The 27,900-nt window shown below is 40.5% G+C and overlaps 2 protein-coding genes across 2 annotated transcripts; one reads left to right on the forward strand and one right to left on the reverse strand.

Annotated features, from left to right (window-relative positions):
- Positions 1–3,170: 3,170 nt before the first annotated feature.
- On the reverse strand, positions 3,171–27,773 carry LOC135488767 (RAD50-interacting protein 1-like). The gene is made up of 14 exons (XM_064773567.1): positions 27,614–27,773; positions 25,496–25,737; positions 24,388–24,561; positions 22,716–22,853; positions 21,811–21,970; positions 21,316–21,429; positions 20,834–21,059; positions 20,303–20,440; positions 19,835–20,034; positions 18,813–18,953; positions 18,252–18,415; positions 17,619–17,799; positions 13,766–13,884; positions 3,171–13,209 (listed from the first exon to the last, which is right to left on the reverse strand). Exons 1-14 carry the CDS (start codon positions 27,755–27,757, stop codon positions 13,002–13,004), a joined length of 2,349 nt encoding a protein of 782 aa, XP_064629637.1. The 5' UTR covers positions 27,758–27,773; the 3' UTR covers positions 3,171–13,001.
- Positions 8,472–10,960, forward strand: LOC135484797 (protein FAM200A-like). Its single transcript, XM_064766508.1, has 3 exons — positions 8,472–8,515; positions 8,790–8,956; positions 9,069–10,960. The coding sequence occupies exons 1-3, from the start codon at positions 8,472–8,474 to the stop codon at positions 10,958–10,960; spliced, it is 2,103 nt and encodes a 700-aa protein (XP_064622578.1).
- Positions 27,774–27,900: the final 127 nt, after the last annotated feature.

Below are 27,900 nucleotides of genomic sequence, written 5' to 3' on the forward strand. Positions count from 1 at the left end.
TCCAATATGGCTACTAGCCTTAGGCCATCTTAAATGGCTTCTGCTCATTTCCAACAAATATATGTTACGGTTATTTCCTGTAGTGTAGATGCACACATGGAGCAAGGCAGGCTGGGGTATCTCCATAATTGCTCACAATCATTGACAATGTCTAGATTGAAGGTATAACAAAAAGTACGGTATATTGTCTTGTTTATATGATTGCAGTGACATCATCAGAACAGAGTGATACTTCTCATAGGAGTAATGGAAATGGGGATCGTGCAGTAGGAAAGCAGCCTCATATTACATGTTATCATGATGAAGAAGTCACAGAGGAACTTCAAGGCAATTCATCTGAGGACAATGCCAAAGAAACCGTCATCTTGGTAACACAGGAGGATAGTGATCCACATTGTGTCGGAGTGGGTGGCGCGAACTATGAGAGGTATTCACAAACTTACCAATCAGTGGGAAGAGTTCCACTACACAGCACCATTGAACATATTTTTGATGATTCAAATAATGTTGAAAATGATGGTGATAAGACTGAGGCATTGTTACCACTCACTAGGCCTACTATGTGTGTAGACATTGAAATTAATATGCAAGATGTAACTGATAATAATTTTCCTGTATCACCAGTTTCATTCAGCACACCAAAAGCAATGAAACAGAAATGCCCCCATCAAAGTGCAAACAGTTCTCATGAAAATGTTCCTGAAAGTCTTAGGCCTATCTCGGACATGCAACATATCAGTTGCACATTTCCAGAACCTGATGTACATGTTGATGGCATAGGATTAGGAAGGTTGAACTCTAACGATTTTTGCAAGGAGAGTGTAATGGTTGAAGAGAATCATACAGGCAATACAGCGATAATGCTAACCTCTGCATCAGATGCTTCTGAATTGGACTTAATTCATGAAGATGCTGGTGGAAATGCACCCCTGTTAGCATGCGCAAACAATGAAGACAGCCTTGATGATGATCCTCCCAAGATGAATGATTCCGTGCCTGACCCTGACCCTGACGCAAAAAATAATGAAGACAGCCTTGATGATGATCCTCCTGAGACGAATGATTCCGTGTGTGACCCTGACTATGACCCCAATCAGGATGAAAATGAATCTGAATCTGATGAAGAAGATGTGGAAAACATGAAGGCAGCACAAAAAGCAAAGCTTACTGTAGAATTTTCAGACCAATCTGCTGATGATAATGACCAGGCTCCAGACTTGCAGAAAAAAAACAGAAGAAAACCAAAGATGTGAGTGATGATGATGGACTAGATGAAGATGCTAGTAAAGGTCATATGGATGAAAAGGAACTTCATACCCATGTGAAAAGGCAAATGGCTAATGTGACAATACCATGCTATAGATCTGAACAAAAAAGAAATTATCAAAAAATTGATCACTGTCTGTATTGCAGAAGACCATACAAGTCTAAGATATCTACACATTATACTTCTGTTCATCCAGATGAAAAAGAGGTAAAAGAGATCATAGGGTATCCTATCAAATCTATTGAGAGGAAGAGAGCTCTTCTTGCACTCCAAAACCGGGGTAATTTCTTACACAATGCCAAGGTTATTGAGCTAGGAGAGGGTGAATTAGTTGTTGCACGACGGCCAAGGGAAAAATGTGCAAGAAAGGCTGAAGATTTTCTCCCCTGTGAATTTTGTCTCGGTTTTTATTTGTCTGAATGTCTTTGGCTACATGCGAAGAACTGCTTGTTAAGACCATCAGAAGACTTGTCTGAATCTAATTTCAAGAGAAATGCTCTGATGATGATTTCTCCTTTCTTGAGGATTAATGCAGATGATGACGAAAAGAAGATCGATGACCTAATGGCTGGGATGAAGGAGAGAAAAGATGACCCTGGCATTGCAAAGATCTGCAAAGATGATCTTCTTATTAGAGAATTTGCTCTGTCCCTTTTAGATAGACTTGGTGATGAAGATGAACGACGTAGGAAGGACATTACAAACTTACGGCAGAAAGTTCGAGCGATTGGCAGGCTTCTCAAGTGTCAAAATGAGGAAAATGGTGTGTCATGGAAACCTTTAATGTATTTTTTGTCTCCTACAAAATTTAGACTTCTTGTCAAATGTGTAAAGAGTTTGTCCAATGATTCAGATTCACCGCAGCTTGCACTGGTATTGGGGCACTATGTTAAGCAGTGCAACTTGCTTAAGATAAGTATAGGAATCAAAGAGAAGTCAAAAGAAATCCAAGAGGAAGCAGATCATTTCAAATCATTTTATGAATCACATTGGAACAATATGGTTTCCTGTGTTGCCCTTAGGAGGCAGAGGCTTCGTAAGATCAATAAGCCAGAGAAGATTCCACAAACTACTGACTTAGTAAAGTTTAAGGAATGGCTAACCACTATGTTAGACAAGTGCATGCAGAAAAAAGAGCCTTCGAATGAAGATCTGAAATGGATGGGTCAGTTACTGATGGTGAGAATATTGCTATTTAACAAAAGAAGGGTGAGTGAGGTGGAAGAGCTTAAAGTCAGTGACTTTCTTCAGAGACAATGTAACACTGACAATGAAGACATACTCGCTTCACTTCATGTATCTGAGAGAGCCCTGGCCAAACGCATGTCTCTCATTGAGGTTCGTGGCAAAAGTACCAGATCCATCAGGAAAGTCTATATTCTGCTTTCTCCGGATATGGTTGGACAAATCGACTTCCTCATCAGAAAAAGGGGTTACACCAGCCCCTATGTATTCGCTAGATCTAGGGAAACCAACTCGCCGTTAGATGGATGTTAGGCCATGAGAATTGTTACAAAAAATTGCCACGTTATCAGGGACCCCACTTTGATTAGAACAACAAAGTTGAGAAAATATCTTGCGACCACCGCACAAATATTGGATATGAAAGATAGCGAATTGAAAATGGTCGCTGATCATATGGGTCATGACACCAACATACATACTAATGTGTATAGGCTGCAGAGCAGTCTGCTGGAACGAGCGAAAGTAGCCAGGGTACTTCTAGCAATGGAAAAGAATTTGGTGTATGGGTGTGTCTAGATGACATTTACTTGAAAACAGAAATGAATCGTGGTTTGAACTTATTTCTAGCCACTAGATGGAATAATGTCATAATGGTATGGCTGTCCAAGACAAGAATGATGATAATGTCTTCATATTCTGTGCTGACATAAAGTACTGTATGGTGCTGCCATCTGTGTAGCCCTTCTGAACAAAGATTAAATGTGTTTGATGTGAACCTATTATTACTTATAATCAATTAACACTCTTTTCATAGGTACAGTGTAAATCATATTATTTCATATTTATGACGTACATGTAAGTCCTGCTATTACAGAAATTACAAAGTGCATACATTCCAGCAATAACTCAGTTAGTTTGTCTCCAAAAAGACCCAGGTCAGCACAAGGTCCTTGGACCTTTCATTTAATACTAGACCACATGCTCTTGTATGGCAATATAACCGGTGTTGTTTACCTGGATGAACAAAATGTTGCATAACTTCCTTCTGAATAGGAGTATTCTCATTAATGAGGTGTCATTTTTTTTGTCTTGAAATTCTCCTTCTATGCTGAAGACAACTCATTTTCTTCTTGATAAATTGTTAAAATTAAGTGACAAACTCATCTACAAGATTCAGCCGTATCTAACTTGTGTTTTCTTGGCTATAGTATATACTTGATATAATGAAGCACTTTGTCCTGTCATCTTTCTGCTCAGATCCTGGTTCAAGTTAGAACCCCATTGAAGTGTACTCTCTTGCAAAGTCTGGTTGCTTGCTGGCTTTTGAAAAATCATAACTTTTTTTTTCTTTAATAACCCCAAAAGTGGGGACTTTTGAACACATTACAGAATACACAACAGTAAAAACATGTTATAAAACAATACATTGATGGTATTAATATTGCACAAGTTGTGTGACCATATGATGGGAACAGGAACTACGGATGCCATAATCGCCCTTATGAAGCAGACCGCGCAATGTATCAACCACAACATCTACTCCATCCGGGCAACCAGCAAGCTTCATCCGTGGTGCCCGTCCCACTGCAAGGCCAGATGGTGAACCACCCATACTGAGCACTCGGTCCAGCAGCGTGCCCTTTATTCTCCTGCCAGATGCAAGGAACTTGCCCAGTAAAGCAATATTCAAAGTCCTATCCGGACCAGTGCTACGATTAAAAATTCTCGAATACAGAGAGAATACACTTACCCTTAAAATATCACATATTTTTGGTATATAAAGCGCATTTAGCAACTTAGAGTGATGGCATCGCTTACCTAGCCCATTTACACCTTTCACAATTGTGCCCTGGGTAGATTCCAGTCTCTTCAGGTCAGAGCTGGTGATAAGTTGTGACTCGGCGCAAAAAACCAGGGAAGGGACACCTAGTGTCTTCCACAAGAAAGACTTAGCTGCGGCAGAGAGGCCGGGATACCTCATCATGCCAGATGACGAGAGGCTAAACATAGCACGCCTGCAGCTGGAAATCCTGCTGTCAACATCCTTTCCACTCGAAAGATCACTAGAGATCGTGCTACCTAAAATAACCATGTTTTCAGCATTACTAATAAGCTGATCACCCAGATACCAAAGAGGCTCTTGCTGAAACACCAATTTACCTATTACCATGCAGACAGTCTTTTTTATACCAAATTTAAAACGCCATATGCGAGAGTAGATGACACAAATGTCTATTACTACCAATGCTGCAGGTTCTATCATGTTTCTTACTGCCTTCTTGAAAGGCTTCCAGTTCAGATTATGAGCGCTTGAAGTGATAAAAGTTAGTGATGTGACTGGCCTGATTAGTAATTTCTATTTCATGGTAGAATTTGATTTTTATTTAAGTGTTTCTTAAGTTTATTGTTTTCTAAATGTAAAATGTTTGTTAAGCTGAGGTGCAGCCTGTGTAATTTACTAAAAAATATATACCAAAACCAATCAGTTCTAGTTACACTGTTAAAAGGGGATTTTGCCTATTATGGGACTTAGCAAAAATCACTGCATGTTCAGAATGGGATTAACTCTTTCAGTGCCAAGGACGTACATGTACGTCCTAAATATTAAGGTATTTTAGTTCCTCCAGACGACACCAGATGTCCCCAGCTACTCAAATGTGGTTCATATGGTTTCTCTGGCCTGGGGCGTCCAAATTGAATAATTTTTTCGACTGAGAGGGTGGGGTGGGGTTTGCCACCCCTCATTTTAGGTGAAAAATGGTGAAAATCGGCCAAAAATACCACTCCCTCAAAAAAATTTAGAACATAATCCTAGTATGCCCCTACTTATTACTGCTGTTTTATTGAAACAGGAGGTAAAGACAAAGGTTTTGAAGAATTTTGATGAGTGTATCTCAATTATTTTTGTGAGATTTTGGGTAGTGACAATGCCCAAAAATGCCCAAATCCTGGGCACTGAAAGAGTTAACTGCGGTCACACCTGTAAAATTAATAGATGTGTGTCTCACCACTCCTATAAAACCACAGGATCACTTCATTTCTGTGGTATAACTGCTTGTTATATCAATGCTGTGTTTCTTTTGGTTCGACGTTATGCCCATGTGTAACACAGGGATTTATAATTGGTATGACCATACATGTTGATTAGCCGGTAATCCTGTTATTTTGTACTACAATTTATTAGATGATAGACGGGAGAGTCAGGTGTGTCATGGAGCTATAAATAAATATCCATGGTTGTCCCAGAAAACAATGCACAGGCCATACAGCCACCCCATAATTCATTTCTCCACATATCCTGATAGCAAGTGTTCTGAAATGAAAATTGATCTTTATTAGATCAAAATCACTCTATCCAAACCAGATATTTTCATAAATCAAAGTCAGGCCTTGAAATGCCCCAATCCCACCACCGAATAATGTGAAGCTATTCAATTGAAAATCAAAAGTTGGATCACCTCCTGACTTGAATTATGGCAGTTTTTGAGGTCTGGAAGATTATGTAATGAGCATCCTACAGCTTTCATGCATAATAACCAAGCTATCATTTGCTTTCTTTTTATGAAAGAAAGGGCCAATGAAGAGTGAGAATTTCAATCCTAAAATCCTAAATCCTGATCATGAGACATGTGAGATGACACTCTGAAATAGCGGCTAAAAACAGTCGGTTGCATCTCTGGTAGGGATGGACTCATTTTGATGAAATCACAGGTCGAAAAATCAATCAAATCAAGTTTTGAAGCCACCTAACCCATGAGAGGATTTCCCTAAATATTGCGTTTAAATTGCTTCAGTAATTCAAGTTCATTTTACTCTTTCAGTGCTAGCCCAACCACAAAAATCCCTAATCCCGGGTAGTGGCCGAGTGGATTTTGATTCGTGTGAAATGATTTTTCATTGAAAAGGTGTCCTATCAGGACCTGTGGAGAATTCGATTATGGCACATCCGAGCTTGGCCTTTGTACTTTTTTGGGACACCTTGTGTACTGTGTACTGGCATCCTGTTTGAAGATGTCAATTTACTTCATTCATTTTACAAGTTCAGTTCAAAACTGTACATGTGCTGGTTTAATTATAGAGGAATTTCTGTATAAAAAAACCCACCTGAGTGGGATTTCTGAGGGAATGGAATGCACGAGTGATGATAGTTTGCTCCGTTTTTGTTATTTTCCAACAAATCTAGTAGACGAAAACAACGTTATTTTGAACTTCAACAGTTCAAAACTATTATTTGAGCCAGAAACATAGATGTTTACATGCAGTGTTTGTGAGTACAGCTTAAGTGGTTGTGGGGCATTATGTATGCCCCATAGTTTTGAAATGACCCGCAAGAAAGGTTTGATTCTTAGAAGTACCCTGTAATTGGGATGGGCTATTTTAATTAGGAATGTACACAAAGTATACAATTTCTTTATTTTTGGAAATATTTTAATCACACATGTTGGCAGATGTAAGAGGGAAATGTGGGTTGTAGTAAAGAACTGTATGAGTTTCAAAGAGCACGTCATATCAATATTACCTTGATCATTTTGTAGTTCTATATTTTAATCAAATCTGTTTTATGTTTTACTCTTTAAATAAAAGAATACTTAAGTCAATTCTGATTCTCTATTTTGATTTCTTATAACATGTCCTTTTGATGTGTTGATTTGTAGTTTCCTTTGAGGATTATCAAAGAGAGAATTTTAAGCCAGGCCAAGCATGGTGAAGGAACTCTCAATATTACCATATTCCTATAAACAGCAGGACATCGTTTTAGCTCAGTCCTCACCAACCCCTGCTGAATGTACACGTATGTTTGAAAGGCTGTTATTGTCCGTACAGCCTATAGGAAAAGCAGGTGTTTGTTGGTCCAGGAGAGAGATGACGTTTCTGTCTCGGTCTACTGTTTCAGTGAGATAAAAGGCATCTTGGTGATGTTGCCCAAGTAATATGAACAAGGAACTACAATAAGATAACAATGGACAGAGCCTGGAGACAGTAAAGTGAATGGACAAATGTTGATATTTTTAGTATAATATCATTAATTTGCGAGAGTAAAGAACCTTAATAAACAAATCAATGGGACTAAGAGTAACTTCTACCATTGTGAGGGTCTTCTACAAAAGGTTTCGTTAAAGTTGAAAACTTTTGGACATGACAGAATAAAATGGATTTCATCCTCTACCAAATTACACTGGAAAGGGCACAGCCTAACCATCATCTTCGAAAAGATAATTCCAGGGTGTTCTTGTGAACCTTGTTTGGCAGTCCCGCGGAATTCTGATAATAGGTTCAATGGTATCATCTATATATACTTGAGGTTCAAGGTTGACTCAGGAAGTATTCTATCTTTTTATACAAAAGTAGAATGTGACGGGAGTGTTAGGGCGGACAGGATATGCCACGGTCGTAAAGCCGGAAGCCACTGCAAAACGGAAGTGGAAATGTATACATTCATAAAGAAAAAGAGAACATTATACCGTGGTGGAGGGTTATGTACGTGTAGGTTTAAGCAAAAGGGGGGGTAGTTGGTTGTAGTATCAGGTAGCGTCAAGGTTAAAATTTCAAGGAGTGGGAGGGTCTTCAATAATATTCTAATTTCTTTACTACTTTACAGCCGTGTCCAAATGCGGCATCGAGAGCCGCGTGCGGCATCGAAAAATAATTTGGCGGCATCGGGAAAAAATCAGTGGATGCCGCTTGCGGCATCGAGGCCTTTATCAAAAATCAAAGTGCCGTTAAAAACGGCATCGGTAGCCACATTTTACGGCACCAAGAACCCGTCAAATCACCCCAAATCAACATCATGGTTGTGATCGTCTTTTTGTGGTATAATTTGTCTAAGATTCCACGTCGGCCGTAATGCGACGGTGGTGACATCTGGTTTTATAGGGCGCAACTATGTCGGTGTGTTGGCCGCTATGCGACGTTGGTGACATCTGCTGTTATAGGGTGAAACTAACCTCTGATACGTCTGATACATGCGTGCGCATTCGCACATGTCGCAGTTTTCGTACTTTCGTTTTCGAATGACACAATGGCGAAACAGCTCAATTTAACCGCTCTATGGTCACGAAAAAGGTAAGGTTGACAATATTGTCAGGGAAAACTGAAATATGGAAGTGTTAGGCCTAGCTGAAGGCTAAAACTAGCAAAGGTGCATGCATGCATGGGGCTAAAACTATGGGCTAGTGTGGATCACCGTAGAATCTAGATCTGTTTATTATTTGGTGCAGAAGATGGGCACGCCGCTCCGTTCTGTTCATAGGTCCGGCCTAACTGGGTTTCGTACCAGGGGTTTTGTATAATAGTATCTAATTCTAAAGCCAGTCTAATCTTCTTTTTGTTCTGCTAGATCTGCTGATACTCCTGCTATCCGCCATGATATTTCTGTTGATGAACCCGTTGTGGCCGGCCCATCAACACCGACAGGGAATGACGATCCTGAAGGTGAAGAAGCCGAGGGGGAGCCTGTTGGCGATGATCAGGCTGATACCGGTGTTGAAGATGTAGTCCTTGAAGGCAACGAAAGGGAATCCACCCAGCCAGCTGCTAAGAAGAAAAGAGCAGGAGACTGTAACCGACATTTCAATAAGGATTGGGAAGTTTTACTTCTTGGTTGTACATTCTTTAGACACAGGGAAATGTCAGTGCATGAAATGCGGTGTTTCAATGAAAGTAAAACAAAGTGTGTTAAAAAAACATTACACTGAAAAGCATGGGGATACCAAAGACTGGACGAAAGAGAGACGGAGGACCTTCATCCAAAAATGGAGGGATGATAACAGGAAACAGAAAGGCCAGATGAATGAAGCTTTCGGATTGAAAGCAGGGCAGCGGGCCGCATCCTTCAGGCTCGGGTTGATGATTGCTAAGGCGCATTTGCCCTACAATTCATCGGAGGCAATCGTGACATGGGCCTCTTTGTCGGATCCAAAAAGTCGCATCTTTGGGAAAGAAGCAGTGAAAACGTTTCCGAAGTCTCGACAGACCGTAACGAGGAGAGTAGGAGATCTTGCAGAATACATACGGGACGACAACATCAGTAACATAAGAAAATCAATAGCGTGGAGTTTAATGATGGACGAGTCTACCGACAAAAAGTGTTTTGGTCAGGCGATCCTGTATGAGCGACATGTCGATATGTCGGCCATGTGTGTTGTAGAGGCTTTTTTGGCGATACTGCGAGTCAAAGGTTCACCCAACCACAACAACTTGTTTACCTTGATCAATGGATTTGTCACAGACAAGGAACTCCCGAAGGAGAAATTGTGCGGATTTGCTGCTGACGGGGCAAGCGTAATGCAAAGCTTGGGGAGGGGAGTGGCTGGTCTCTTGCGCTTGAACTATAATGAGAACTTATTCATACAACACTGCATTGTGCATAAAGAAGTTCTTGGAACAAAAGACGGTATGAAGAATTCAATACCAGCAACGGTGGAGCAGACCATTAAAAAAGTCCTTGACTTTTTTGCGAACAGTCATGTCAGGGCCGACAAGTTGGAAGAGATTATAGCAATGTCGGATGAAGAGCATGAGTATAACCAACTTGTCAGGTACCAAGCCGTCCGATGGCTATCACTCTCCAATTGTGTGAATCGGTTTGTTTCTCTCTACACTGAGGTCGCCCAATATTTTGAGACTGAGTCGACCACGGGGAAGGCTGAAGTTCGTCGAATATGTGGAGAATTATATCAGGCAGTGGCGGGAGGGGACTTTGAGTTATACTTGCTTTTCTTGCAGGCAGAACTGAAGATTCTGGCGAAACTGAATGCTACACTGCAAGTCGCCGGACAAACTGTTTTCACGGCATATAATACCATAAGTGATTCAATCAGAGAATTCATTGAACCGATCGTTTGGGATGAACGTCGGCAATGGGATGACCTACTGTCAGATGAAAACCTGAAGGGGTTCAATACCGACATTGAATTCCACTCTGCTGGTTTTCATGCAAGGAAAGCCCAGCTAGTGGAACATGGTGTATTGACCCCACGGATGGCGGATGAAGTACATAGGAATTGCTACAAGTACGTTTTGAACACTGCCAAGGCAATCCAAACTAGGTTCCCTGAACTAGCCTTCGTCGTTCAGAATATGCGCTTCCTTGTTCCCGAGTATCGTGCATTAGCCAGTCTTAAGCACTGTAACATTCTGGCCGTTGCAGATAGATATGTTCCCGCCAGGTTCGAGCATGATCAACTGAAGGAGCAGTTCAGAACCTACCGATTCACATCTGACCTTGATAATCTGTTGGAGAATTCTCCAGGGTCCGATAACTTCTTCTGCCGCTTGTACGAGATGGGGGAATTCCGTGAATTTGCGAAATTTTGCCTGACCTTGTTATGTCTGAGTCCTACCACTGTTGCATGTGAGCGCGGCTTTTCAACCATGAACCTAATTAAAACTGTGAGGAGATGTTCCTTGTCTGAAGACAACTTGAATGCGCTCATGATGGTGAATACAGACAGACGAGACCAAGAAACATTCCCAATTGTTGAAGCCATGCGTGCAGCAAAAGATTAGTGCTACCGCTATTATCATATACGAGGGGGAGAACGGGTATTTTCGGGACGCCGGGATGGGCCAAAAATGACTAACGGGATGCGGGCTTTAACTAAAAAAACGTCGGGAAATCGGGACAAGCATGCCGCCGGGATCGGGATTTGTAATTTTTGGCTACTGGGAATCGGGCTAAGGCAGTATTTCCTTATCGGGATCGGGAATTTTTTTAAACATTGTCTCTCAGATGGCGGGAAAACGCACCGGAGACCAACTCGGTTTAAAATTTTTCCAGACCCCGCCAACGTTCGGGCGGGCGGTCTACGCTAGCATCTAGTCCCAAAAATAAGCTGAAACATGTACGTTTTGTATCAATTAAGGCATGTAAATAACAAACCATTAACTGAAAATCATGATTCAATCCGTTGCTTGGGAATTCATTTAATCTATAAACTAGTATTCGTTTGAATTTAACGTCGAGGACATTGTTCATGATTGTATGCAAACCGGACTTTGCACGGATCAGAACTTTTAAGAACCATATAATATGCTTTTGTCTTTGAATAAATCTGATTCTATATTTCAATCGATGTAATTCGATGTGTTCTCCTGTGGTGCCCTCTTGCGGAAAATCAGTAAACTCACACCAGGCGGCATCCATAATTTTTCTGAGAAAAAAGTCGGCTCCGAACATCTCGAGGTTTGGACAGGTATGCTTTAACTATCGGGACGATAGTAATATTTTAAGGGAGGAGGTGTTACCAATCTCCGGTGTTTAGGTTTTAAACTAGAGGCCTAGCAGCCTGAATAGCTACGCTGGCGGAATTTAATAGCAAGGAATGAGATGAATGACAAGAAAATGGAACAAGTATGCGAGTACCAGAATGTAGGTTTATGGTAGATAGGGAGATGTGGACAGACTAGATGGAATCAAGCTCAGACAAATGGGGCCAAATTCATGAAGGGCGTTCAGCTTAAAACAGCTTTTAACTACTGAATAGACAGATTCAGGTCCTTCATGTAAATCTTCACAGAATATGAATAGGCCCTATTACTAATTAATCAGGGAGAATTTACACACGTCTAATGAATTTGGACCCTAAGGTGGATGACAGTTGTGAAGGTTTTATTTGAACTGCAGTGAATGAAGTAGTTGAGGGGTTCTTTTGTCACATCCGCTCTTCAATACCTTCAGTGCCTTTGCTCCATCTGTGTTTAAGCAGGCCAGCGCAAAACTGCTATTTCAATACCTTTAGTTTGATACCATTAACGCGACTGCCTTCCTCTAACGGTGTTCAAGTTGTTTAGTGAGTCATAAAAGTATATCAGGGTAAACCTACTCTTAATCGATGATGACAATGACGACGAACGACAACGAATGACGGACGCTGCGCCATAAGATAAGCTCACATCTCTGGAAGTGAGCTAACCAGAGTGACATTAGTCGTAGTTCCACCTATCATAAAAGCCCGTGTTTTTTCAAGACCCGTCTCTTCGCCGTGTGTCAAAAAACCCGGGGCGGACTTACACCTATCAGTGGTGTTAGATAATGGTTAATAGCCCCGGCGACAGGTGGGGTGTAGGAAGGGGGGCTCTCCTGTGTTTTTTTCCCGTTGGAGGGGAATTTCGCGTGCGCAATACCGAGGCAACTACACCGCACCATCTGTCGCCGGGTCTTAGAACTTGCAATTGCCGGGGCTATTCAGATTCCACCTATAAAAAAACCCGTGTTGAACATGGGTCTAAATTAGCCCCCGATTAGCCCCATCGAGCTCGATGGGGCTAATAGACACGGGGATTTGACACACGGGTCTATTTAGACACGGCAATTCATAGGTGTAAGCGCAAAAGACACGGGGATTTGATAGGTGGAAGTACGACTATATATTGTATGAGAGTCAGATGTTAACATGCTATACGGCCCAAGTACAGTCAGCATTTGAGCTTTACATGGCTGCAAGGAAAATTATCTTTTTATCAAAATAATCACAATAATTTTTTTGATTATCGATTGTGATTTGGCTGACATGATCACAGCTGTCAAAATCTTTTCGAAAAGTTTGCATCAGGCTAAATCCGTCCTCAAGGAAAGTAAAAGTTCCACATCCTCTGGAGAGAGTTTGTAGACTCCAGCCTCGTGCAAGGCTGCAATGGGATCCTGCACGTGCACATGAGGGTCAATGAGCGCCACGTGAAGGGCCGTATTCAGTACCTCCTTCAATAGCATGGCCGATCCTGCCTTCAGGTTAAGGATGATCAGTGCTTCTTTTACACTGGAAAAATTATCAAAAGTAAATAATTCATTTTACCACATTGTACATCAATGGTAAGATCAGCACACAATTTGTCATGATGTCAAACTGGAATGAAGCTTTCTTACATATTTCTAAGAGAAATACTGACCTACAAATGATATCATTTGTGTATATAAATTTTTAACACCGCACTGCTTGTACTATTTGTGAATTTCACAGCAAGATTTCACACAACCAGGGGTTGTCAATCGGAGAACGCCAAGCAGAAAAGCACATTGTTAATCAAATTTGATTGATGAGCTGTCGATATGAATTCCCAAATTCCAAATTTCTATGGACTAAAGGAATAACTAAGAAACTTGTAAGAAAATAGGTCGCTTTTAGTTTTACTTTTCCAACATTTCCATAATCTTGACATTTCATGATTTTTGGTTTTGAGCTTGACCTAATCTTTACAACCCTTCTTGATTAGCTTGAAATAATCCAGATCTCAGTTAGTTGTTCAGTATAACTAGACCCTACCGATTACAAATTCACACTTTAAAAAATTCACATCAACACCATTCACACTTACTCTTTGAAATAGTTTTCAGGTTTGGCAGTGTAAGGGCCGAATAACGGGAAGAGGTTTCTTGTCATATCGTACTGGAGCTGAGTTGATCCACCATCATTGAAGTTGTTGTCCAAGATCACCTGAAAAAAGATGCCATGCTGAATGTCAACTGGAAAGGACTTTGGTGTAGACTAATCTTCTTCTTCTTCTTCTCGTTAAGAGTAAGGCTCAAGTTTTAGCGTAATTTACAACACATGAAATGTGCAAGAGCAAGCTATAAAACCTTGGTTTGATGAAATTGATGATACAATGTTAAATCTTTCCTATCAAATAAATTAAGTCCAAGTCACAAATGACATCTGTCCTGCTTTGCGTCTGTGACGCGCAACATACACGTGAGTTGCGTGCCAATGACACACCAGTGATGCGCTCCCTCTTTGCTTCATGTATATTACGCGCGACCTACGCAATGGGTAGCACGTCAATGACGTGATATACAGGATGTCAATTGTGATTTGGACTGTATGGTACTACATATTTTCAGTAGAGTATCAATAATAAAGACGATGTCAAATAGCTTTTTTATAGGATTATTGCCATTCAGAAAAAACATTATGCCTAAGTCAGTTTTAGAGAATTGAATGATAAGGCCTAGGCTGACCATTCCATCCACACTTTGATCATGGCATTTAAGATCAGATTTCCAAACATAGATGTGTGAAATCACCATTTTGTTCAATTCTCTCTACAACCACAAAATTTTCGTGCCATTCTGATTATTTTGCATTTCTTCATTCTTTTTTGGCAAAACTTTTGAATGAAATGGTCAGGGCCATTGTGCTCACCTCATGTGAAGGAAAGACGGTTGCAGAGCATGGTATTGTGTCATGTAGTGTTAAGGGTTGACCATAGGTACCACCACTTTGGCTAGAACTTGAAATCATAAAGCAATTAGAACTTCTTCAAAACTTAGTGCATGCTCATTTAAAACCCTGGAGGCTGTTCGATTTCGAAGGAAAACAAAGAACAGACTCTAGCCCTTGAAATGAGCATTCACTGCGTTTTGAAAGAGTTCTTGTTAATTTAGGATTTGGAGGTCCAGCCATGATGGCGGTACCTACGGTTAACCCTTAAAACTGATGTAGGTCAGGCAATAACGTACATGTGAACTCAATTTTTGATGAATAGGCCTAGTCATTGCGGTTAAGAAACTTGCCACATAGTTACAGCCTGACGGCCAATTTTTCGCCATTTGACCTATGTGACCGTGAAAAGTAGGTGAAATTAAAAATCTGTGTGACATATATTGTATGGTGGTTAAATCATCATATCAAAAACCCGTATGATATGTGATGTATCCTTGCTAGGAGAACCTACCATAAAAATGTTATCGAAAATGAGTCGCCCAAAGAGATATCACACTTTTAAGGTTTCAGCTCCTGGCCCCCTGGTGGCAAAGTCAAGAATCAGATCAAACCAAAATTCGGAGTCGGGGGTTACATAACATAGGGAGCCATGTGTACCAAATTTCAAGTTCATAGCTTTAGCGGTTAAGAAACGTGACATAGTTACATTCAGACAGCCAATTTACGCCATTTGACCTCTGTGACCTTGAAATTATGAAAAGTACGTCAAATCAAAAACCTGGGTCTTATGTCATGTAGCATTGTTAAATGCATCCATGATAAAATTAGGTGATGATCAAGCCCTTAGTTCAGGAGATATAGCACTTTTAGTGTTTTAGGTTTTAGCCACCTGGTGGGCAAACTGTGAATCGGATCAGGCCCAAACTTGACGCAACGACCCAACGCGCCGCGTAGTGGCAAAATAGCGAAGCTGGTGAAACATTTATAACGGGTCACCGTGATCTCATTATGGACTTCTAGCACAATTATGGGGTTGTAACTACTTTGCTGTATATTGTCATGAGCACGCGACCTAAAGCCAACCTATTTATGTAAAGTGATAATTAGAAGGTATACAGTTCAGGAAATGTTAATAAATAATCATTCCTTATCATCTTTTGAGAGCATTTTTAATTGTAAAAAGTATATGCCTACGTCACAGAGTCTCTGCACTGGTAATTTTTATCACAGTAGCCTCGCGCAGCCAGACCTTCTTCACTTATTAGTCTGGCGCAAGCCAGGCGTTCATTGTACTAGACCTAGACATTTTCCACCACAATGTATCTGGGCCGAAAAAAACACTGCGCAAGATTACCTCGAGCTGGAGTTAAGATTAGATTATGCTAATGACTCGAGGAGCATACTTCCTGATTGAGTTTTCCCAGAATGGTGCATATCGCGCGAAGCTACATACCATTAGGCCTCGCGTGGTGGCACTGAGACTCTAGAAGCTACTTGGTGATAACAAATGACGGACCTAACCAAAATTGATTACATTTTCGCATTGCTACAATGAAATACCTAACACTGAAACCACCTGTCTCTTGACTGCTTTAAGAGAGACTGGCATCATGCCTAGTCTCTCATAAAGCACAGTCAACAGAGAGAGACTGGCATCATGCCTAGTCTCTCTTAAAGCACAGTCAACAGACACCACTATACCCCCTCACACTCGGAAACCACCAACGCCCACCCCTTCCTGCTGCCTTAATACTTCTGGGTCTCCAAGGTGTCATTACACAAGGGTACATGTGTACCAAGATTCAACTCAATAGCTCTTATAGTTACGAAATGTGCCCTGCTGACGGACGATGGATGACGTACGCCACGGACGGACGGACGGACGCCAAAGCAGAGAGGTGAGCTAAAAATAGCTTTTAAGGTATACAGTAGAACCTCCCTTAGCGGACACCTCTGTCAGGCGGACACCTCTACATTACGGACACGTCCGGCCAGTCCCGATTTTTTTCTAAGTCATTTCCAATAACAAAAACCTCTGTACGGCGGACACCTCTCTACTCCGAATTGCGGACAGGGCGATGGCCAATTTTTGGTCCAATTCCCTCCCAATTACGGACAATAGGCAAAAACAATGGTTTCCCACGTGCGCTTGGAGAGTCAAGTAGCCTAAGCCCGACAGGTGTGATATTTGCGTAATTAATCAACGTAATTACCCCATGGCATTGGGTGATATGAATAAAGACTAGCGAATGCTTTTATCTAAAACTCCATGTACATTTACACTAGACCTTTCTGTACAAAATTGAAGTAAAAGCATTTGCTAGTCTTTATTCATATCACCCATTGTGTTTTTGTATCCTAATTAAGCCGCGGCATTTGTTTACTCATCTTTTCAACTAATCACATAGGCCTATTGTGTCAACGGACACTCATAAATCCACGCGGTTTTGTCAGTGTTGCGGCGAATATGCGTTAGTAGAGATATTTGAAAAAATTTATCATTAATCAAAGGTGGCTGATGGATAGAAATGATGGTGTTTTTTTTCACACATTATGACATGTCAAGGAGATTTTGCAATAAAAGGGGCACCTTTTACTGGAGAGATTATTCACTTTCTGAGTTCCAAAGTAGCTCACGTCATTCAACGCAACATCACAAGCAAATACCGATCAGCCAACAGGTTCAAAGTTTCTACGCTAGATGTCGACACAGAGAAAACCAAGACCTGCAAGGCAGGAACTTCAAATCCACCTATCGGACGATTTGGCATAGCCTCTCTATTGCGGACACCTGGGCCCAGTCCCATGGGTGTCTGCAATAGAGAGGTTGTACTGTATATCTATTTTGAAGGCATACAAAATTTTTCTTTCATTCTTTCAATTAAGTATTTTGTCATTTCTTACTTTCTTGAATCGCTGTGATTGAAATCGATGTGAAATCAGCGAACACAGAAGAAACAGAACCACCTCATGAAAAGTTTTAATTCTTGTTAGAAAAATTTACTTACCTCTTTATAAATAAATCTATTTAAATCTTCCGCTAAATTTTGCCAGAATATCCTAAATAATCCTTTGCTGAGTAATTGTTGCACAGCATGCAGCCAGTCCCTAAGCACCATAAACATCTCACAAGCAGATGATGACAGGCCCGTCGCTACTAAATCTTTCTGAGAAGCCAGACAAATCCATCTGGAAGGGAAAAATTAGTTTTCATCACTAACAGAAATTTCAAGTCAAATTTGTGTCAAATCTTGGAGTATGCTATTAACAGCCAGATACACGCATTTTCCAAAAAACAAGCATTTTATGATAAGTCTGGGTCGCAGAAACATGCATGATATTTGTGATGCATCAAGGATAAAATGAGGTCAACTTCTTAATAACTAGTGGACAGCAAAGGCATCTTGAGGGCTTCAGTATACAGAACCTTCACAGATAAAGCTTAACTGTTTTCAATACATTTTTGGTCACAAACATCCCTCCTCAATAACTGAGGTTGAGTCTGACTTAATTTTGCTGGGAAACGAATAAAATTTCTTCTCCACCAATATAAAATCTAAAGAGGTCCATGGACCATGAAACTCAACTGGCTGCAAAAGAAAATTCGGGCCGGACACAAGAACTGCTTATTTTGTACACACCTCTCCCTTCTATATGGTCGACTCCTGGCTTTAACATCCATCATTACATCACTCACAATGTTCTTCATCATATCAAACTTGATGTGTTCATAAAGTTTGATCGTGTTATCAAACACTGTACCCTCAATTTTGTCAAGGAGACTCTCATCAAATTCCATAGAAATCTGAAGAAAAAAACCACCAAAGGAGTCACATTTGATTTGTAATTCAGATCAGATTGCTGAAGATGAACATTCGTTGTCCTACAGTGCAGATATGACCGGGCCCAATTTTTAAAAATACAGGATGTCCCAAAATCAACCACACACGCGAAAAAGGTTAAGCTACCTCAAAATATAGTGCATATGATGTCATATTGTGCTAGTTACGTACCGGATGGACACACGCTATTTTGGTAAATTTACCAACAAGCACACATTTTTGTTTTTTTCTAATGTGATGCACAGGTTTTCCAAACCTCTACCATCACTATCCAGGTAAGTTGAAAGTTAATGAGGTTCTGAGTCAGTTAGGGAACTGATTCTCTAGGGTGACTTGGTGAGTGACAAAAACAGTTCTTACCTGCATGATACTCTTGGCTGGTGTGAGGGGCGAACTGATGTCTTTATCAGGGCTGAGAGGGGACCTTGGTGAACCAGCCATCGGTGTTGCATACTGACTGACTAGAGGAGCACAGCGATAATACTGCAGTTGGATGAAGAACTGGAACAAAGAGCAACAGAAAATGAATAAGAGGCTTTTGGGTAAGACAGTTTCATTCCAATTCTAGGATTATTCTCAATAATCCACATTGATGTTCCAGCCAAAAGTTTCCTACAAGTCAGACCTTCACAACAATGTTAGATACAACACGGTGAGTGTGATATATACACACCTTGAAGGGTACGCCGTTTGCATTGCTGGTAGTCAAGGAAAATAGAAGTGCAGTTATTATGTATGCAAATTTGCTGAAACTTGGAACACACAGTATTTGTACATGTCTACACAACGGCAAATAAACGCTTAAATTTCTATTTTATGCGTATTTTCGAATTGGAAATTTTCAATTCGATTACAAATTTGAACGGTGCAGGCCGTTAACGAAGCAGGTCCTGGCAGTTACACCAACAGGAAGTTACATTGCATTTTCACAATAAGGCCACCATTATGACAACACAAATGCACGAAACTGTTCTGCAGCATTTTTGGCAAGGAGAGCAAAATGTAATGTATTTTCTCGGAACATTTTCAACCTTCAACATTCCAACACTTGTTTTTTTACATTTTTAATATTTATTTAGCACCTTCCCATAAACTGATTACCAGAGTCATCAATGTATTTTTTATCAGAGCATTGTCACCTTACACCCCAAATAATAAAAGAGGGTCGGGTCAGCTTTTTTTTCAGCACCATCCAATGAACTGATTACAAGAGACATCTGCTCATCAGTAAACCTTTAATTGAACTCTATAATGGAGAAAAAACAAAGTGTTTTTAATATTGGACATGCTGGAACAGGAAAGCATTTTAACACAAGCCTCCAGCACTCTAACCCCTACACACCCACAATACCCAATGTGTGCTCACAGGCAGTTGTACTCACAGGCAGTTCATTCCACTGCTTGGCCACGTCGATTATATAGTTGACGGAGTTGAAGATGGCACAAAACACGTTACTGGTTGGTGTACTAGCGACCTCCTTCATGACCTGTAGTAGACGAATCCTAAAATCATCAAACAGTTCGAGCTGTAGATCCATGAACTTGATCCTGTGAGCGGCAGATGGCAGCGATTTGTAGCGCTCTGAAAGACGATCAATAATCAATATCATGCTATGTTATTTCAAACGAGTCTGCAGCTGAATCATTAGGTCCCAGTAAAATGCATATTTCTGGATAGGGGAATATTTTCCAAAAGACACAAGTGAAAGTTTGTTAAAAGGTGAACAGACATTTACAATAAATGAGAAATAACTAGCTTTTGATTAAGTACTGCATGGGGCTTTCCTAATGACGTATGAAATGAGCATAGCCGTTTTTTGAATTTCCCTACCCCAGTTGCACCAACTCACCTGTTATGGTCAACATTAATGTCATGAAGGCCTCCCCACACTCTGGTATCTTCAGTTCATCTACATCTGGTATATCTTTATACTGTGACTGCCAAGCAGTGGGGGAAGACAGCATTGCATCCATCTTCTCAAGGGCAACTGGAAAATATAAATATCATATGTGTATATAGTATTTCGATTATGTATGGAGAATTTCACGACTGTTATTGTAATAACATCCCAACTTTTGTAACCAAGTTGACACACAGACACATCCATTGTGCTCTTTGGCAAGACACTTTACTTCGTTTGCCACAATGACCTTTGAATGGGGCATTTACTAAACATCTTGTGCCCGTACTTCTTGCACTTAACACCTCAAAGTGCAGAGAAAACACTGAAGAAGACGAATGATAAAAACATCAGCTGTTTTTTTGATGGCCACTTCCACATGTCCCCAGACGAAAATTATGCCATCAACCCGAATTTGTACACAGTTATAATGATAAATGGCAACAAGATGAGCAAATGAAAAAGAAGCAGTAGTCTTACATTTCCTTTCAATCATAATCCACTTATCAAAGGCCTCTTTCTCGGTCAAGACATGTAGACACCTTGGTTGATTCTGAGGGTAGTTGTAGGAGAAATGGAGCTCCTTATCAAATGCCAATGCCTCATCTATCAGGTGAGAATACTGGTGTTCATCGTACAACAAGTCAGGAATGTCAGTGGCCATTCTCTCAATCACTAGTACAAGGAGACCACGAATAAACTCAACCTGAAATTAGAGCAAAGTAATTGTAATAGATCAGATTTCAATATGTTCAAATCACCTTTTCAAGGTCCCCTCACCTGTACACACATGAACGTGTAATGCACCTCAAATTTACAACCATGTACTAAATGAGCAGCCCCTCACATTAAACATGTAGTAAAAGGCATCTGCTGAGTGCTACAGCGCAGGGCATTACAATTAACACCACTAATTTTCATGATTAACTGCTTTAACCAACACAGCATCCCAAATCACATACCTGACAATCGATGTGACCAAGGTTTGCCTCTCTCATCATTGGCTGTATTGTCGTGCGCAGGAAGTCCCGATGATCTCGTATCCAACTCAGGATCTGCGTGAAGAACCATTCCGGCTAAAAGAGAGATACACTGTAGTAACATTCAGGCGGATATCGGCTGTTGCTGCTGAGGCATGATAATAATGATTATGAGGTTTGTATGGCGCTAAATCTAATTGGTTTCAGTTGCTCAAAGCACTTCAGTGATCCTTCCAAGTGTCGCACCCACAACCTCCTGATTATGAATATGAACCTGGTGCTCTAACCACTTTTTCCCATAGTCCATTCATATTCTTTGTTCTTTTCGATTTGAAGTACGAACTTCACTTGGGAAAATGAAATTACATGTAGTGGCCTTTTATTTTCACAAGTAATTTGAAATTGACAGCTATACATGTTCATTGGAAAAGCAACAGGTGAAAATACTAAGCAGAATTGATATCTATTTGAAGCTACCTTATCAATGCTGTTTGTCTGCTTGTTGCCAAAGAAGTGATAATGGAATCTCTTCTTGAGAGGCTTGATGAGTAACTGAATGGGCATCAGGATTGGTTTCCATCCAGGGATCTGAGCAAGGAGCGGGTGGTTGATCTGACTGTCAGGAGCCATACCATCACTATCACATGCTTGGTTAAGGAAATTACAAATGACAATCTGGAATTTACTCTGGTGTCCAAAAGAAACCAAAGAAACAAAACTTTCATTCATTAAACATGGCCAAAATCAGATTTGTTTACCTGCATCTTCAAAAGGATCACAGCAAGATGCCTATTCTTTGAGAATGTTGAAAAATATGACCGGAGTTGTGAATACTGTCTGCACTCAAAAACGTTCAATATACATGTAATGTGTCTGGAGAACTTCTGGTGACGCTGAAATGACCTATAGGCTCTATAGGAAAAGCACTTCAACAAAAGTACTGTCATAACCATGCCTCACAGCAGGAGTCATACTGGCTCGGGCACTTTATATGATAATCTTTTAACTAAACCACAGTAAAAGCAAGTTTTCAGTAAAAACACAGGTTAAGAAAATGTGTGCTATGGTTGGAAGAAATTGAACCTTACAAACTCCTCGATATGTACATGTATAACAACACAAATAACCCTCATGTGATTTAAGCAGTCGCTTTGTTGTCTCTGCACCATTTATTTCGTTGTCCACTACTCATTTGTAAAAGGTAAACAGAGCCAGGTTCAAAAGCTTTCTACAGTTCTCTGCCGCACCAAGTTGGATTTGTCGTCAGTAGTGGACAACTATTACATCTGGTGCACGGATGTCAAAACGACTGCTTAAGTCGTGTGGGATACAGTACATCAGATTACCATTGAATTGCAATAATTATTGTTAAGATAGGATATGGTAGTTGCAGCTTGACTAACTGGCCAAACAGAACCTTCATGCGATCCTTGTACTCAGCTACATCTTGTGCTGATGGTGGCATCACAGTAGCAGAAACAAATGGCCAACCGAGAGCAGTTAAGATTTCTTCAAACTCACTGGAAAAAACGAAATGGTAAGATTATGATCCAACAAAGCAATAAATACTTAGCAACTGACTTCATTTCTATGCCAAGAAATCTAAAGAAGAATTCACATGACTTCAGCAAAATCCCTGCATTTTTTCAAAAGATGGAATTTGCAGAGTCTAAGGAAGCATATTTGATTATCCTGCTCAAGCTTGAATGACTTCCATTCCAAGCAATCCAAGTAAGATAACTTAAATAAAATGCATTGCCGACAGCTTAAAGCAGATATATTGAGCTACCTGGACCTGGTTGTTAAAAGCACAAAATGCATTGTCCCTTAACTCTTTCGCTACGGCAGGGATTTTGAAGTGTCCTATACCCATGGTCCACAACCGGTATAGACCGGGCGGCCTGGATCCCAACTTGGCTTAGGAAAAGTTTCATTGTAAAATAGCTGGCATCCAATCTTAGGGACGATGTGTTCATTGAGTTGAGTACAGTGCTGCCATCTGCTTTTATAGGTGTGACCTACCAAATAGTAATAGGGACAGTGGTGGAACGATAAAACTTGGGGAAAATTCAGCAGTACGCATTACTGTGGGCCAGTAGTACGGTGTGCGAACCCGGTATGTACCGGGTGCGGTAACGAAAGAGTTTTAAAATAAGACTTTTAAGTCATGAATACGAATTTTAATAAGAATTTTACACCATGTTGGCTTGAAAGGCCTACGCCGTTCGTTAATTGGTACTTGAATTTGAAAATTTTCAATAGAATTTTCATCATTGCCATTGTGTAGACAGATATACAAATACTATACACCTTTCCAGAAATAGGGCGCTGAGTGTCCGAAATAGTGATGTCATAAGGGGAAACTAGGCCTTATGGTGGAGGGACAAAGGAGATAGTCATGGTTGACCAACACACTTGAATGCCATTAATGACGGACAAGGGGGAAAAAGTTAGTTCGAATGCAAGCCACCAATTTCGGGAAACATGTATAAATACCAATCTTCAAAACAAATTTGTATTCCCAATAACTGCACTACAGCACCGTGTATTAGTGGATTTCTATTTAACTGGACAACTAGTAATTAGGAACAGTGTACCCCTTTAATGGAGTTGTTCACACCTTGGTTACAATGTTTTGTTTTCATAGTGGATAATTAGCCTCATTTTGACCACATACATGTAGGTTTTGGTGGGACAACCATAATCTCTCTGAGGATTACGCAAAAATAAAGTTTGAGGTCATTTGAAATAGACATTGTTGGTATTGGCCATCTCATCAAACACCACTTGGTTGGAGCTGTCATTGACAATTCACACAAAACCTTGCCTGCCACCTTGGTTTTGGCCAAAATTTTAGCTCCACTCTACACAGTGTTTGGTGAGACAACCAATAACTTGTATTCGGTATCAATTCCTTAAACTCTAAGCTGGGAACACCAAAGTCCCTGGATTTTTTTCAGCTCTTAAGAATCCCGCTTAAAAAGATGTAATTTAAATCTACCTGTACAGCTGCAATACTGTAACATTACAACATAATGAGAGATGTTTGCATACCTGACCAGTTTATTCTTTAGGATCTTGTACCAGAACATGATGGTGTCCTGTGCAAACTTGATCAGGTTGAGGCAATGGGAGGCTTGCAGGTTCTCCATCAGCTGGGCCATCTCAGCAAAGTGACCAGCAGCTCTTTCTACTGAGTTGATGATCAATGCTGTCTGTATGTTAGAACTGAAACAAAACATATCAAAACATACACACAAAATCTATATTTAGGCATAATGGCAAAGGCAAAAGTAATATCCAAGAATCTTCGAATAAGCGCTAGGAAAAAGTTGTCTGAAAGAGTAAGTAGAATAGAGCCACACTGCTTTTCATTACTGTAGTCACAGCGAGCATTTAAAACAACCCAGAAACTTCTGAGCGGATATCAGGCCGTATATGACTTCTATGGGCCCATTTACATTTGGCTGGCCATTCCTGCCAAAAAACTGCACTGGTCAATGACAATGGAGGCCACAATTTACATCGTACGACGTCAGAAAATTGTATGCTACATCATATCGACCACTATTGCGCAGAGGTGCGTAAATTTCGTAAGCACCTGACCTGTCGATGACACGAGGATGTCCTTGGATTTTACATGGTATGACATCATTTTCCAAAACATGGCCGACGTCTCTTTTTGGCACCAAGATATTTGCCCCGTAAACCCCCGATTTAAATCCCCGATATATAGGCCATGTGGCCATATTTCGGCTAGAAAATTTGGTCAGTTGTGATAATATTGAGTTAATGTCTAACGGCGTATGTATTTCGAAAGGTTTTAAAGGCTTTCAACTTACTCTTTAAACTTGAAAATAGCATTTTTTTCAAGTCATTGAAAAGGTATGCATTTCAAGTTTAACATACTGGTAAACATGTTTCCCATAACCTTGTTCAGATCTTCAGAGTTCAGCCATACATGTTACTTGAACTCCACTAGTTAATGTACCAGAAAAGGTAATCTGGCAACCATGATCCTTAGCTGAACACGCCCTTTAATTTTGAATTGTCAATTTAGCCTGCAGGATTTTTTTTTTTAAAGGGAGTAATCTACATGTTTGTATCAAGTTTGGGCACTGACAAGCCCAGAATCTGAATTGAGGATCATATTCATACAAACCTGAGTTCTTCGAGCCTTGCAATCCATTCTAAATATGACACATATCTCTCCAACTCGTCAACCTGTTCAGTTAGTTCTGTGAGCTGTTTCACCTTTGGCTCCATGAGTACAGAATGCTCATTACTCTGTTCATGGAGTCTGTCCCTATCTGATGATAAGACCTTTGCCTGAAGTAGGGCATCTTTGGCCTGATTTAGAGCACAGTCAATCTTACCCGGAGCCTCAGAGCTTACCAATGAAACCTTAAGAAAATGGAATAAATGAGTAATCAAAAAGAAAAATATGAACTGGTGTGTCAACAGCTCAAACTTTCATTGGGGAATTAATAATTATTATCCAAACAGCAATGTTACATCATTTGACCTCTAGTACATTGAAGTCATATTCCGAGGCAACCGTCAAAGACACTGAACATTGGGACTTCCTTATTCCTGACAGGTATTGACCAATGAGTAGAAATCGAAATGCTGGTCGTAATAACTGCAATGACTTTGAATAAAATGTTCTCCCAAGATCCGGATTTCGGCCGTCCAGGTCCGATCATTGAAGCAAGACTCAGCCCAACTGATGAGGCCTGGAGGGCTGAAATCTGGATCTTGGGAGAACATTCTATTCGAAATCATTGTAGTTATCACGACCAGCATTTCAATTCCTACTAGGTATTGACCAATCACTCAGAAGACGGCAATCGACAATCATGCTTGTTCGGCACAGACAGGACGGCCATGATCACATATAGGCCATAGGGAATTTGATTGGTCAAAAACCTGTCACCTGACAGAAAGTCCTACATGATTTCTGGTTGAGGAAAGCGGCGAATGGTCGGTCATGGATGGATGACATTATTCATAGATCTCAAACTCGGCCCAGTGCCAAAATTAAAAAATTTCAGACACTGGAATTGATCAATTACAGCCATCTTGGATGTCAGCATCCTGAGATTCATGGTTTTGACAATCCTATGGGTCATAAACTGTGTCGCCAGTTCAGACTGTAAATCTTATTCGAATTAGTGCCACTTTCTCCCATAAAACGTTTTCTTTTATTAATAAATAACAAAATATGATCTTTATGAATAAAATTTGAAACTTAATAGTGGATTTTAAGATGATCGTACGGAGAACTACAAACGAGCGTAGGGCATCACAGGCTTTGTGATGCGATAGCCTCACAGCAATAAGAAAGATTCTTTCCTGATCTACATCCGCAGAACTGCTTTTCAAGATGGTGGCATCTTACTAGTTCTAGAGGCATTGTAAGGAACGAAATCAGCGCCTCTAGTGTCAAGATTGGATAGATCTAAGCCCTTCTCCTATTTAACCCTACCCCCGGTACACACATACTGAACTTCCAGCGGTATTGCCTCTGTTACCTGCGTCCATACCACTGAAGAAATATATGTCATTTTTCTGTATATCGCGTGCCTCACTTAACGTTGCACCCCACCCAAATTTGAGCTCATTCTGCCACATGGAATAATGTACACTATCTCTAATGCGGTAAATAAAGGAGCCTATGGTGAACCTGTTTTTCGATCACACAGACCTCACTTTCCATGGCCACTGCGCTGTTCATATGAGCTGGATTTGAAAATAACTTCACAGGGTTTAACCTTTCAATCTTCTCTAGATACTGCGTAAGTTTAAACGCAAAGGATATTGTGTTGTGGTTTTTGAATGAGACACAAAAAGGCTACACTTGCCGAGATATCAGACCGCTGATCGAGCAGTACTGCCAATATAGCAATGGTCAGTGACTTCACACTAACTTGTTACCATTGTGTGTACAGCGATGCCATTTATGAATGAGTAATAGCCGATTAACGTCAACTTGAAATAGATTGCATACAAATGCATGCCACGTGATGCATGCTGTACTTTTCGTCGAGGGTGTATTAGTTGACACGCGGAGTCTGTAAAGCTTAGCAATGTCAATACATTGAGGGTCAAGATTGGTGAAACCAATTAGGCCTAATGACTTTTTGGAATAAACAGGACAGACAGACGTGACAACAATATCCCCTTGCCTACATTTTTGGCAATTTTGTCGGAGATGGCTTCCCATATAGACGACAAGCTAGTGAAAGTTCCTAAAATCACCTCACAAAAACTCATTCACCTGAAGTCGGATTTCATCATTTTCTCTTTTAACCTGTTCATACAGGTTCTTTGCCTTCACTAGATCTTTGATATCTTCCGAGAACTCGGAATTAATGAATGACAACACAGAATCGTGCTGATCTTCTCTGCCAGAATCTGCCATGTTGGAGGCTACTCGCGATTTCCTACATCTTTCATAAACCCTCCATATACACGTTGCGAGTTGAACCAACTATGTGATGACGTAATCTAAATTGAAAGCGCGGGAAATACGAGTGCCAATTACAGGGTGGCCCCGAATTACTT

Source organism: Lineus longissimus, chromosome 1 (assembly GCF_910592395.1).
Source record: "Lineus longissimus chromosome 1, tnLinLong1.2, whole genome shotgun sequence".
Classification (NCBI taxonomy): Eukaryota; Metazoa; Nemertea; class Pilidiophora; order Heteronemertea; family Lineidae; genus Lineus; species Lineus longissimus.

Coding starts and splice junctions, on each gene's coding strand:
- LOC135484797 (XM_064766508.1), top strand. CDS start 8,472: ATGGCGAAACAGCTCAATTTAACCGCTCTATGGTCACGAAAAAG. Junction 8,516..8,789: donor GCTCTATGGTCACGAAAAAG/GTAAGGTTGACA, acceptor TTGTTCTGCTAG/ATCTGCTGATACTCCTGCTA. Junction 8,957..9,068: donor TGAAGATGTAGTCCTTGAAG/GCAACGAAAGGG, acceptor TACATTCTTTAG/ACACAGGGAAATGTCAGTGC.
- LOC135488767 (XM_064773567.1), bottom strand. CDS start 27,757: ATGGCAGATTCTGGCAGAGAAGATCAGCACGATTCTGTGTTGTCATTC. Junction 21,060..21,315: donor TTGGTCACATCGATTGTCAG/GTATGTGATTTG, acceptor CTCTAATTTCAG/GTTGAGTTTATTCGTGGTCT. Junction 17,800..18,251: donor CGACCATATAGAAGGGAGAG/GTGTGTACAAAA, acceptor TTTCCCTTCCAG/ATGGATTTGTCTGGCTTCTC.